Genomic DNA, 13,127 nt, shown 5'->3' with positions numbered 1-13,127 from the left:
CCACTCACCTCAGCCTCCCAAAGGCGCGGGACTACAGGCTGAGCCACCGAGCCCGGCTCAGCTTATTTTTTTATTATTGTAGAGACAAGGTGAGATCTCACCAAGTTGCCCAGGCTGGTCTGGACCCCTGAGTTCAGGCAATCCTCTCACCTTGGCCTCCCAAAGTGCTGGGATTACAGACTTGAGCCACCACACCCTGCCACATATCTCAATTTTCTTATGCAGCTTTCTCTCATATTTACAAGCATTAACATTTTAGATTCATACATTATTATAGCAGAAAAACTAGCTTACTTCCCAGTTCTATGATGATCATCTTTGAACTTTTTGGTTGTTTTTCTTCCTCAAAAACCACTTCTTATGTGGTATAATTCTTTTTAACGTAAGGCTTTACATTTTGGGTAAAGAATAGAGAATGGCACAGAAACTCCAAAAATAAGATTAATGAAAAAGAGAATGATTCAGTATTTGAGCACATTTGGCTGAGAAGCTAAACATGCCTTTAGAGGAACTCCAAAGAAAATTAGCAACCCAAGTAAAGGTTTTGAGTATTTGCAGCACACCATCCCTTGACTTAAAAAACATTTAATGTGCACCTACCATGTGAGAGATACTAAGTCAAGAACAAGGAACACTAAGATGAAAGACATTTTCCCTCCTCTCAAGAAAAATAGACTAGTAGAAAAAATGGACTTGTAAATGAAGTAAAAACAGTATGATAAGAACCCTAAAAAAAATAAAAATAAAAATCATACAATGCCCACCCTGAATTTTAAGATAAGGAATAAGCAAGCATACAGCTGAAAGGCTAAATTATGCAAATCTCCAGGCCAGGTGGGATGACTCACACCTATAATCTCAACACTTTGGGAGGTTAAGGCAAGAGAATCACATGAGCCCAGGAGTTCAAGACCAGTCTAGGCAGCATAGTGAGACCTTGCCTACACACAAAAATTTCAAAAATTGTTCAGGCATGGTAGTGCAGGCCTGTAATCCCAGCTACTCAGGAGGCTAAGGAGGGTGGAGTGGATCCATTCAGCCCAGGAGTGTGAGGTTGTGGTGAGCCACGATCGTGCCAGTGTTCTCCAGCCTGGGTGACAGAGTGAGAGCCCATCTCCAAGTAAATAAATAAATATTAAATTAATTTATTAATAATTTTTTAAAAATCTCCAAACTGAACTAACATTTAGTTGTTTAGTTTCTAAAAGGTTACTTCTGCTGCTTAACTTCCCTCTTTGACTCAATTGTTTTTATGAACTTGTTCCCAGAGTTTTAGCTGACTGAATGATAGGACAGTGAGCCTGGCAAAGGAGGTGACAGAATATATATGGAGAAACACTACAGAGTATTTTAAATGACAAAGTTATTTTGAGATAGGATAAATAAGCATACTTTCTTTTTAAGCAGAACTACATATACCTGAACAATAATACTAAACAGGATATACCTGAATAAACATCAGTGCAACAAGTAGAGAATCGTATGGCCACTGCAGGGCAACAGGGATGACTATCAAGCCCATTCTAAAGGTTGACAAAGGGACACTGCCCAACACTTCTTGGTATCCTGTTATACTGTTTAATCATTTTCACAGTCAAAAGAGTCTCCCTAATATAAAACTAAAGTCTTTAGTGCAATTTAAGTCAATTTTCTTCTTGTTTGCTCCTCTTAAGAGATAGAGACCATGAATACTAGGACTTTTAGCCGTCATTACTCTTAAGATACAGAAACCCCTTTATGTTAAGAAATGTTAACATTTTTATCCTTCCATCATCACAATCATGTTTTTCATCTTGTTAATGATTTTCAGATGTTTCACATTCATTTTTTTAAATGTAAAAATAAAAAATAGACATAGTAAACCAAATAATCATTTTCAACATCCCAAAGTGTTTTAAAAATATATCAACTTTCAATATCCAAAAGTTTTTGAAAAACAAAATAACTTTATATTGCTTATATCTCTAGAGTTGACAACTATGATTTCTTAATCTTTTTTCTTTTATCATGTTTATACTTAAGATGACTCCTTCATTTTGTAGCTCTATTTTGCCCTAACTTTTTTTTTTCTTGATGCAGATCCTCACTCTGTCAGTCACGCTGGAGAGCACTGGTGCGATACATCTTATTGCAGCTTCAAAATGGTCCTCTACCTTAGCCTTCCAAGTAGCTATGACTACAGAAGCATGCCACCATGCCAGCTAACTTTTTATTTTGTAGAGACAGGGATCTTACTATGCTGCCCAGGTTGGTCTCAAACTCTTAGCCTCAAGCAATCCTCCCACCTCCACCTCCAGAGTCACTGGGATTATAGGTGCAAGCAACTGGACCTAACCTCCATTGATGTTTTTAATCCCACCTTTGGACAGACCATTCACTTTGAAATCTATTTCTATTATCAAAGTGTGAACTTGTAAACTGCAAACTCCAAAGTATTAATACTTACAATTTCTTTTTTAATAATAATAACAAGTAACTGAGCCATCAGTCAATACCACTTTGCAAAGGGCTAAGTATTAACAAATGCCTCTCTTGGTACAATCCTGTATCTGCTAGTAAATATGAAGAACCATAACAACTACACCGTCTTAGCACTAATGACTGGCAAACGTCAAGATCCTCCAAAAAAGGAAGGAAGGGAGAGAAGGAGGAAAGAGGAAAGAGAGGGAAGGAAAGAAGAAGAGAGGGGAGGTAGGGAAGGAAAGAGGAGAGACAGAATAAAAGAGGTAGGGAAGGAAGAAGGAAGAGAATGAAAAAAAAAAAAAGAAGAGCCGGGCTCAGTGGCTCAGCCTGTAATCCCGTGCTTTGGGAGGCTCAGGTGAGTGGATTGCCTGAGCCTGCGGGTTCGAGACCTGCCTGCGCAACTTGGAGAAACCTCATCTCTACAGTAAATCAAAAAATTAGCCGGGCGTGGTAGCGCACGCCTGTAGTTCAAGCTACTCGCAAGGCTGAGGCGGAAGGATCGCCGGAGCCCAGCGGGTCGAGGCTGCGGTGGCCGGGTCAAGGCTGCGGTGGCCCGGAGCGGCCACTGCACTCCAGTCTGGGCTACAGAGTGAAACTCCAACTCAAAAAAAAGAAAAAAAAAGAAGAAACAAGAGAAGGAGAGGGAGGCAGACAGGCTGCAGGAATGGAGGAAGGAGACCAGCTACAGCTTTAGTTAAAGCTACGCAAGCATGTACGCCAGCATGCACATAAGGCAGAGAGACAAACACAGCTGTCAATACACCTCTGAAGCCAGAGGAACTTGCTTTCTTAGAAGGCAGTGCTATTTAATTTCTCAATGAATAACCACAGATCAGCAAAATTAAAAACATCTACTTTCCTAAGTGAAATATAAACAAAGTGAACACCAGAAACATTAAGTAACACCAAAAGGGGATTTCATTTAAAAACTCCTTTTTCCTCAAAGAAAACTTCCCAAAATAACAAGTAACAGAAATTCACACTCTTTGATAAAACTGGGATACACCTGTGTCTATGAACCATATTAGTTTTTAAAAAGGGCTATCTAGACTAGCCTTTAAAAAAGGGTCGGGGAACGATTTAATTCATATACATTCCAAGAGGGTGAAGGGAGAAGCGAAGAGGCACCTCCAAAGACAAAGCCCAGACAAAGCCCGATGTCTCCAAAGCAAACAGCTCCTGGGGAAAGTAAAAAAAACCAAAAAACAAAACCAGAATACACCTCTGCAGGAAGAGATCTATAAGGAGGCAGGGGCTGTGAGGCACTGGATTTTGAATAGCTCTGCACTACACTCAGTTCTGTGGGTTAGAAAGAAGTGAGGGTTCAGACACAGCTTTGTGCCTTTTCTTTTTTTTTTTGGAGTCAGAGTCTCACTCTGTCGCCCAGACTGGAGTGCAGTGGCCGCTCCCGGTCACCGCAGCCTCGACCTGCTGGGCTCCAGTGATCCTTCCGCCTCAGCCTTCCAAGTAGCTGGAACAACAGGTGCGCGCTACCATGCCCGGCTAATTTTTTTGATTTATTGTAGAGATGAGGTCTCACCAAGTTGCCCAGGCGGGTCTCGAACCCGCGGGCTCAGGCAATCCACTCACCTCAGCCTCCCAAGGCATGGGATTACAGGCTGAGCCACTGAGCCTGGCTCTTTGTGCCTTTTCTAATGATGTCTTCCATTTTCTCTCGCTTGAGAATTGCCAGCTTATGTTTTACCTCCTTATATGGTCTCACCATTCCTTTCCTGAGCTCTTATGCCCCTTGGTACGAGCTCTTTTACCATTTGAATAAATTCCTTGAGTCCATGGCAATATATGGGGCAATATATTTGTGATTAATTTTGCTATATAAAGTAAAAGATACAGTGCAAGAAAAGTCTTACATTTAGGTGGCACTAAAAAAATAGTAGCTGCCATTGTTATTATTAAGTAATAGTAACAACAAAAGCCAATTTCAAAATGTACTAATCCAACTCACATTTTTCTGGGGTGTTACTAGGTGGCAGGCTCTGTCCTTGTACCAAAAGGGATTTAAAATTAAGAAGGACAAATCTAACCGGTCAAATGAGATATGTATAAATACTAACAGTATAAGAAGTACAATGTAACAAAGAAATATAATCATCATAAAGGTGAAAAAGTTATATAGAAAGATTATATCTAGTCTAAAGAAATCTAAAGGCTTCATGGAGAATAGGCCTTGAAGATATGTAAGATTTTCTGAAATATTAACAGAAGATAAAAGGAGGGAAATCAAAAACAAGGAAAATATCCAAGAGAAGAACAGAATGAGCAAATTTTCAGATAATTTAAGTAATGGAGGGAACACCAAGGTATGACCAGCAATCTAGTCTGAATAGACTAAAGAAGATAAATGAGCAGACAGAGGAAAGGCAGAATGGAGGACAATGTGGGAGAGTCTTAAGCTCAAGCTAAGGAATCTAATCTTGACAGATTAGTCATTGGAAAAGCCACTGAAAGAGATGCTAAGAAGAGAAATTATATGATCAGAAGTCTTCTTCTTATCTAAGAACCACAGAATAACGTAAAAATGAGAGCTAATCGTTAACCATGTCTTACTTTGGACCAGCTGACATCACTGGACAACTCTCTTCTGTACAGAAGTCTGTGATAGTTCCATAAAGCATGTTGATCTGATTGAAGAAATCCACAGCTGCAAAGTAAACATCAGTTGTAAGTAAAACAGAATAGTTAAAATTACATTTTAATTTTACCTAAGCAGAACAGGTTTATCAGTGTTATTCTCCCTACAAAGAACAGGTAAAAAGCATACATAGATGCCTAAATATTTAACTACATGGAAATCAGGAACCTGTATCCATCAAGTGACTTCAATGAGAGCAAAAAGACAAGCACAAAATGGGAAAAATTATCTGCAATACATAGAAACAACAAAAATATTCTATCCAGAATATATAAAAAAACTCCTATAGATCAGTAAGAAAAAAAGCAACACAGCAGAAAAACATGAGACATTTTTTAACTGTAACTTCACAAAAGAAGTTTCCAGATGGCCAAAAATCCTATGAAAAGATGCTTGCAATCATGGAACTGCAAATTTAAATGATAGCGGAATGCCACATTGCAAGCCCCCAAAAGCCTAAAATTTATTTGAAAATGCAAAGAGCCAAGAATACCCAACACATTCAAGAATAAGATGGCTGAGAATGGTGGCTCATGCCTGTAATTCCAACACTTTGGGAGGCCAAGGCAAGAGGACTGCTGGAGTCCAGGTGTTCAAGACCACACTGGATAACACAGCAAGACCCTGCCTCTATAAACTAATAATTTAATTAAATAATTTTTTTAAAAAAGAAGGTACACACCAAGATGTAAAAAGCACAATGAATAAAACACTATGATCTTAGTAAACCAATGGAAAAGAAGGGAGAGAGGAAAAACAGATGCATGCATAGATGAAACACCTAATTTATAACCAAAGCTATCACTGCAGACAACAGGCAAAGAACAGTCTTTTCCATAAATATTTCTGAGTCAACTGGTTATCACTATGGAAAAACAAAAATTTGACTCCTCACTTATACCATACCCCAAAAGGAATTCCAAGTGGATTGTATGTCTAAATACGAAAAGCAAGACAAAAGTTTAAAAGAGCACAGAGAATACATTCATGACCTTTGGCCTGGACACATTTCTTCAGAGGACACAAAAAGCACTAATCATTAAAAAAGCTTTCCTTATGTTTCATTAATTTCTAGGCTTTTGATATTTTTGATGTTATTCATAATTTTTTATATTGCCCTCAGAGCCCACACACAACCTTATTAGTAATAGCAACCATGGCCTTTTGGATTTTCAAAATATTTATATTGGTTAAAAGTTAAAAGAATAATTTTCTTCTTTTCCAGCTTTTTTGTTTGTTTGTTTGTAAAGAGTGGAGACTCAGTTGCTTAGGCTGGAGTACAGTAGTGCAATCACAGCTCACTGTAACCTCAAAGTCCTGAGCTCAAGTGGTCCTCTTACTTCAGCCTCCCAAGTAGATGGAACAACAGGCATGTGCCATAACACCTGACTAATTTTTTTTGATATTTTTAGAGACAGGACCTCACTATGGTGCTCAGGATGGTCTTGAACTCCTGGTCTCAAGTGGCTCTCCCATCCAGACCTCCCAAAGTGTTGGGATTGGTATGAGCCACCATGTCCAGTCCAGCCAGTATATTTTTTTATTCTTTTTCTTGCCTTACTGCACTGGCTACAACTCTAGTAAACTAGTGGTGGTAGATATCCTTGACTCATTCCTAAATTGAGAAAAAAAACTTCAACATTTCACTGTTATAATGTTTTGCTGCAGGTTTTTTTGCAAATAGATATGCTTTATCAGAAGAAAGTTCTCATCTATTACTTGATAAGCTTAATAAATTTTACATTTTGTCAAATGCTTTATCTGCATTCATTGTGATGATCATATAATTTTTTTTCCTCCTTGATTTTGGTTAATGCAATGAATTACAATGACTTAATTTTCAAATGTTACCAACCCCTAGCTGGGCGCAGTGGCTCACACCTATGATCCCAGCACTTTGGGAGGCCGAGGTGAGAGGATTGCCTGAGCCCACGGGTTCAAGACCAGCCTAGGCAACTTGGCAAGATGTCCTCTCTAAAATAAATCCAAAAATTAGCCGGGCATGGTGGTGCGTGCCTGTAGTTCCAGCTACTTGGAAGGCAGAGGCAGAAGGATCGCCTGAGTCCAGCAGGTCGACACTAGGGTGGCAGTGAGCGTGCCACTGCACTCCAGCCTGGGCGACAGAGTAAGACTCCAACTTAAAAAAAAATGTTTTGGTTATAATGTATTATACTTTTTAAATACTGCTAGATCCAATTAGCTAATATTTTTGTTAGGATTTTTACATCTAAGTTCATTTCAAAAGCTAGATGACCCAGTTCCTTTTCTTGTTATGTCCATGTAGAACTCATAAAGCTATTATTTTTTTCTGTCCTCCAAAGAGCCAAAAACTGGTGTTATTTCTTCATTCAATGTTTGGCGAAAATCCTATTGTGGAAAGTGTCGTAAGTTTTTAGACTTTTCAAAGAACCAATATTTTTTCTTTGTTGATTCTCTTTATCGCATGTCTGTTGTCTATGTTATTAACTTCTGTTCTTTATTGATATTTTTTTACTTTCTTTGCATTTAGTTTATTTTTCTAACCTCTGCAGATTAATGCTTAGTTTGTTAATTTTCAATACTTTTTCTTTTCTAATATATGTATGTAGAGTTCTAAATTTCCCTTTAACACGGCATTAGCTATATCCCACAAGTTTTCACATATAGTATTTTCATCATAATTTAGTTCCAAATACTTTCCACTGAGATGTACTCTTTCCAAACATATACCAATTCCTAGAGTTTTGTTATTGTTGCTGTTGCTATTAGTTTCTAGCTAAATTCCACTGTGGTCAGCGATTGCACTGATTTCCATTTTTGAAAATGTGTATGTGTGGCCTGGCGTGATGGCTCACGCCTATAATCCCAGCACTTTGGGAGGCCAAGGTGAGAGGACTGTCTGAGCCTATTGGTTCAAGACCAGCCTGAACAACTTGGCAAGACCTCATCTCTACAATAAATCAAAAAATTAGCCAGGAGTGAAAGCATGCCTATAGTTTCAGCTACTTGGAAGGCTGAGGCAGAAGGATCATCTGAGCCTAGCAGGTTGAGGCTGAGGTGGCCATGAGTGTGCCACTGCACTCCAGCCTGGACAACAGAGAGACTCCAACTCAAAAAAAATTTTAAAAAAAGGAAAGAAAGAAAGAAAATGTGTATGTGCATAATCTTAGGTGTATGGGTCATGTGTCCCTAGGTCAATTCCACTAATCATGTTGGTCACACTTTTCTAATTCCTTATTGGTTTTTTTCTTCTACATTTTCTATGAGTTACTGAAAGATGAATGTTAAAAAATCTCCCATTAGGACCATAAATCTACTTCTTTTAGTTCAGTCAACTGATTTCAATACATTTTTAGATGTTCTTAGGAACATATATATTCAGAATTTTATATATTCCTTTGTCAATTGAACCATTTATCATTTAAAAATATTCCTCTTTATTGATGCTTTTTGTCTTAAAGTTACTTTATCTGACATAATATGACTGTATCAACAGTCTTTGGATCAGTGTTTAACTTTAGTTTCAACCATTCTGTATCTGCATATTTAAAGTATGTCTCTTGAAAGCAGTATTCAGCTTGTTTTGTAACCATCCTGACATAATCATCGTCCTTTCTTTTTTTCCTAAAGACAGATTTCCAGGCTGGACTGCAGTGGTATGATCATAGTTCACTGTAACTTTGAACTCCTGGGCTCAAGTGATCCACCTGCCTCAGCCTCCTGAGTAGCCAGAACTATAGGTGCATGCGACCATGCCTAGCTATTTTTTTTTTTTTTATTTTAAAGATGTGGGGTACAATTTTTTTTTTTTTAAAGATGTAGGGTTAGGTATACAAATGTTCATTATGCAGGTAACCTTCCTAGTTAATTTTTTATTTTTATTTTTGTAGAGATGGGTGTCTCGCTATGTTGCCTAGGCTGATCTTGAAGTCCTGAACGCAAGCAATCCTCCTGCCCCAGCCTTAATCGTAGTCTTCTTTTTATTGGACTATTTTGTCCTTTGCAATCTAAATATTAGTAACTGTATTAAATGTAATATACTATCTTATTACTTATAATATACTATGTTATTACTTGCTACGCATTTATCCTACTTATTATATGATTCTTGTTCTCTCCTTATGTTCTTTATGATTATTTTTACTATTCTACTTTTCTCCTCTACTAGCTAGCTATTTATACTTTCATTTACCATAAAGATGCAAACTTGGGCCGGGCTCGGTGGCTCAGCCTGTAATCCCAGCACTTTGGGAGGCCGAGGTGAGTGGATTGCCTGAGTCTGTGGGTTCGAGACCTGCCTGGGCAACTTGACGAGACCTCATCTCTACAATAAATCAAAAATTATTCGGGCGTGGTAGCATGCGCCTGTAGTTCCAGCTACTTGGAAGGCTGAGGCGGAAGGATCGCCAGAGTCCAGCAGGTCGAGGCTGCGGTGGCCAGGAGCAGCCACTGCACTCCAGTCTGGGCGACAGAGTGAGAATCCAACTCAAAAAAAAAAAGATGCAAACTTTATCAGCAATTCCCTTTATTCCTTTATGCACCCTAAATGTTTACTTAAACCACTGCCCTTGAATGGCAATCATCTGTCTAGACTCAAATCCTATTTACCTCATTAAATGTCATTCAGGAAGATTACTATAAATAAGGAAAATCTGACAGTGCTTCAGTTAAATGCTATATTTTCAAAGCAGAAATTACATGTTCTAAGCAGATGTTCTGATACTTCAGTCCAAAGTAACTTTTTCCAACTATAAAAATTATGAAATGCCTGTAAAATTTTAAAAATTCTCAAAGTTGTAGGCACTTCAATAGTTAGCAATCCCCCCCTTAGCTGAGGTTTCACTATCCTCAGTGTCAGTTATCTGTCAGCATCACTACAGGATGAAAATATTAAATGGAAAATTTGAGAAATAAGTAATTCATAAGTTTTAAATTGTGTGTCATTCTGAGTAACATGATGAAATCCCACGCCATCCTGCTCCATCTGCCCGTGAAGCATCCCTCTGTCTAGGGTAGCCACACTGGATATGCTACCTGCCCGTTAATCACTTAGTAGCAGTCTCAGTTACCAGACTGACAGATCACAAGAAGAAATGGGTGCGCAGTATACTATAATACAGTATTTTGAAAGAAAGACCATATTCACATATCTTTTATTACAATATATTGTTATAATTATCCTATTTTATTGTTAGCTAGTGTTGTTAATTTCTTATTGTGCTTAATTTATAAATTAAACTTTATCATCGTCTAGGAAAAAACACAGGATATATAGGTTCAGTAATATCCACGGTTTCAAGGGGTATTGAAATGTATTCCCTACAAAGAGGGTACAGATGCTCGGTTCTGGCAACTGAGATAGAGAAGGAATACAGACAGAAAATAATGATGATTTGCTTTTATACTTAAAAGTCAGGGGCCGGGTGTGGTGTCTCAAGCCTGTAATCCCAGCACTTTGGGAGACCGAGGCCAGAGGATTGCCTGAGTTCAGGGGTTTGAGTTCAGCCTGGGCAACTTGGTGAGACCTCGTCTCTAGAATAAATAAATTAAAAAATAAGCTGGACATAGTAGAACATGCCTATAATTCCAGCTAAGCTACTTGGACGACTGAGGCAGAAGGATTACTTGAGCCCAGCAGGTCAAGGCTGCAGTGGCTGTGAGCGTGCCACTGCACTCCAGCCTGAGTGACAGAGTGAGACTCAACTCAAAAAACAAAAACAAAAAACAAAAAGTCAGAATCTACTGTAATACGAAGTTCTACGTTGCTATTCTTACATTTTAAAAACTAGTAAATGAGCTTTACAATAAATGGTATAAAAAGGCACAAGCAAATACAAAAAGAAGAATGTATACACGTACTAGACATCTCTTCTGAATACTGTCTTTGAGGTGCCATAAGACCATCTTACAGGTAAGAGAGGTCTCATCAACAAAGCAAATCAATCAACTAGATTACCTTGGTCCAAAAGAATAATCAACCACATTACGACAACAGCTCTGGTGCTAATGCTGTCACATGGGTTTCAAAATATCTCAATAAAATCCTTCTGGTTCCTAAAAGTTATTAGTGGTGGCAGCTCAATTTAGAAATCCCATGACATAGTTCAAATTACAATAAGATAACATCAAATATTATAAGAAAAATGCTGTTTTGCTTTTCCTTAATCAAAGTCTAGACATTTCACATATGAGCACGTAAATTTCATTTTATTTTTTACTAGATTCAAATACATTTCCTTCGATTATAAAATTATGTTCATTTTTTATTTTTATTAATGAGGAAAAAGCCTAAACCTCTTATTCCCCAACTTTCTCTGGCTTAATTCCCAAAATATACACTATTTATTTTATACTGATAAGTTATTCTCTCTCGGAGTTAATATCTCATAAACATATTTTACTTATTTCATAACTACTCAATTGCCTTTTTAAAAAAAAAAAAAATAGCACAATTAGATAAATAACTGAGTATCCTTCTGAAAGGAGCAATTTGGCATAATGATTAAACTACAGGCTCTGAAATTCTATAACTGTATATTTAAGCCCAGGCTCTGCCATTTAATAACTGTATATCCTAGGCAAATTACTAATCTTTCTGTCTCAGCTTCCTTATCTATTAAACAGGGATCTTAATATTACCTACATCATAAGGTTATAAAGATGAAATAAAATCTTCCATGTAGAAAGGATAGCAGAATGCCAGATACACAATTAGTCTTTGACAAATATTGTTATTATCATCATTATTGCAATGAAGATAATAAATCTATGCTTTGTAATATTGCAGAAAACAATTTTATAAAACTCCATATTCAGAAATAAAATAACATAAAGGTAAAACTGAACTGATCTCTCACTGTGCTATTAGATTGCAAACTAGATCCTATAACAGACAGCCCCCAAAACTCACCTACAATGAGGCTATCACCCTAATCTATAATCTACTGAGAAACAGAAAGGCTCCTTACTGTTAACTGCAACCCATTCGTTTAGATCTTCCCCCTCAGGAAGCATGACAGCCATCCGGAGGTTACCACTGCCAAGTGTGGCTTCTGCATGTTTTAAGAGCTCGTACTGGTGAGAACCCTCTGGAATGTTCTTCTTTGGTTTAAAAGTTTTAGAAGAGCGACTACCACTGTGAATAGAAAAGAAAAAAAGTACTTCAATAAATGTAAGACATGATCTTCAACAAAATCTACTACACTATATTACTGGATAAAATAACATAGCGGTGATCCTCCAATCACCTCTATATGCATCCACAAATAAACAGCAAGCATACTTTTAGCCCACCTTCAATCACTAGACCTAAACTGTATTTGCTACATTAAATCCTGGCAATATAATTGCTGTAAGTACTTTGTTCTCTACCCAAAACACCCACAAACTTTCTCTACATTCCTTATTTAACGCAAAGAGAGGAAAAAAACTTTTAGTTGTAACTAATTCAGCTCTTCACAGTAAATTAATGATTATAGGTTGGATTATAGGTTGTAACCTCCCCAAAAAAGAAGAATTTTTTTTTTTTTTTTAAAGTTAGTCTCACTCTGTCACCCAGGCTGGAGGGCAGTGGCATGCTCATGGTCACTGCAGCCTCAATCTGCTGGGCTCAGGCGATTCTTCCACCTCAGCCTTCCAAGTAGCTGGAACTACAAGCATGCACCACCATGCCCGGCTAATCTTTTTGTTTATTGTGGAGATGAGGTCTCACCAAGTTGCCCAGGGTGGTCTAGAACCCATGAGCTCAGGCATTCCTCTCACCCCGGCCTCCCAAAGTGCTGAGATTATAGGAGCCACCGCGCCTGGCCAAAAAAAGCAGTTTTTAAGTGATGGCATTTTCTCATTATGTTAGCAAGTTCGTTTTTTTTTTTTTGAGTTGGAGTCTCACTCTGTCGCCCAGGTTGGAGTGCAGTGGCATGCTCACGGCCACCACAGAGCCTCAACCTGCTGGGCTCGGGCGATCTTTCCACTGCTTCGGTCTTCCAAGCAGCCGAAACTACAAGGGCGCGCTACCACGCCCAGCTAACTTTCT

General features: G+C 38.2%; 1 protein-coding gene across 1 annotated transcript in view; it reads right to left on the bottom strand.

Moving 5' to 3' along the window:
• Positions 1-12,224, bottom strand: part of DCK (deoxycytidine kinase) — a 60,306-nt gene extending 48,082 nt beyond the window's left edge. Inside the window, exons 1-2 of the mRNA XM_021715110.1 lie at positions 12,064-12,224; positions 5,032-5,125 (exon numbers count right to left, since the gene is read on the bottom strand). Coding sequence (XP_021570785.1) covers positions 5,032-5,125; positions 12,064-12,118 — 149 coding nt within the window. The 5' untranslated portion in view covers positions 12,119-12,224. The remainder of the gene's footprint in view (positions 1-5,031; positions 5,126-12,063) is intronic.
• Positions 12,225-13,127: the final 903 nt, after the last annotated feature.

This window comes from Carlito syrichta, unplaced genomic scaffold, assembly GCF_000164805.1.
Source record: "Carlito syrichta isolate Samal-C Ts95f unplaced genomic scaffold, Tarsius_syrichta-2.0.1 Scaffold306677, whole genome shotgun sequence".
Classification (NCBI taxonomy): domain Eukaryota; kingdom Metazoa; phylum Chordata; class Mammalia; order Primates; family Tarsiidae; genus Carlito; species Carlito syrichta.
The sequence above is the reverse complement of the archived record's forward strand: the minus strand, read 5'-3'. Positions and strand labels throughout refer to the sequence as shown.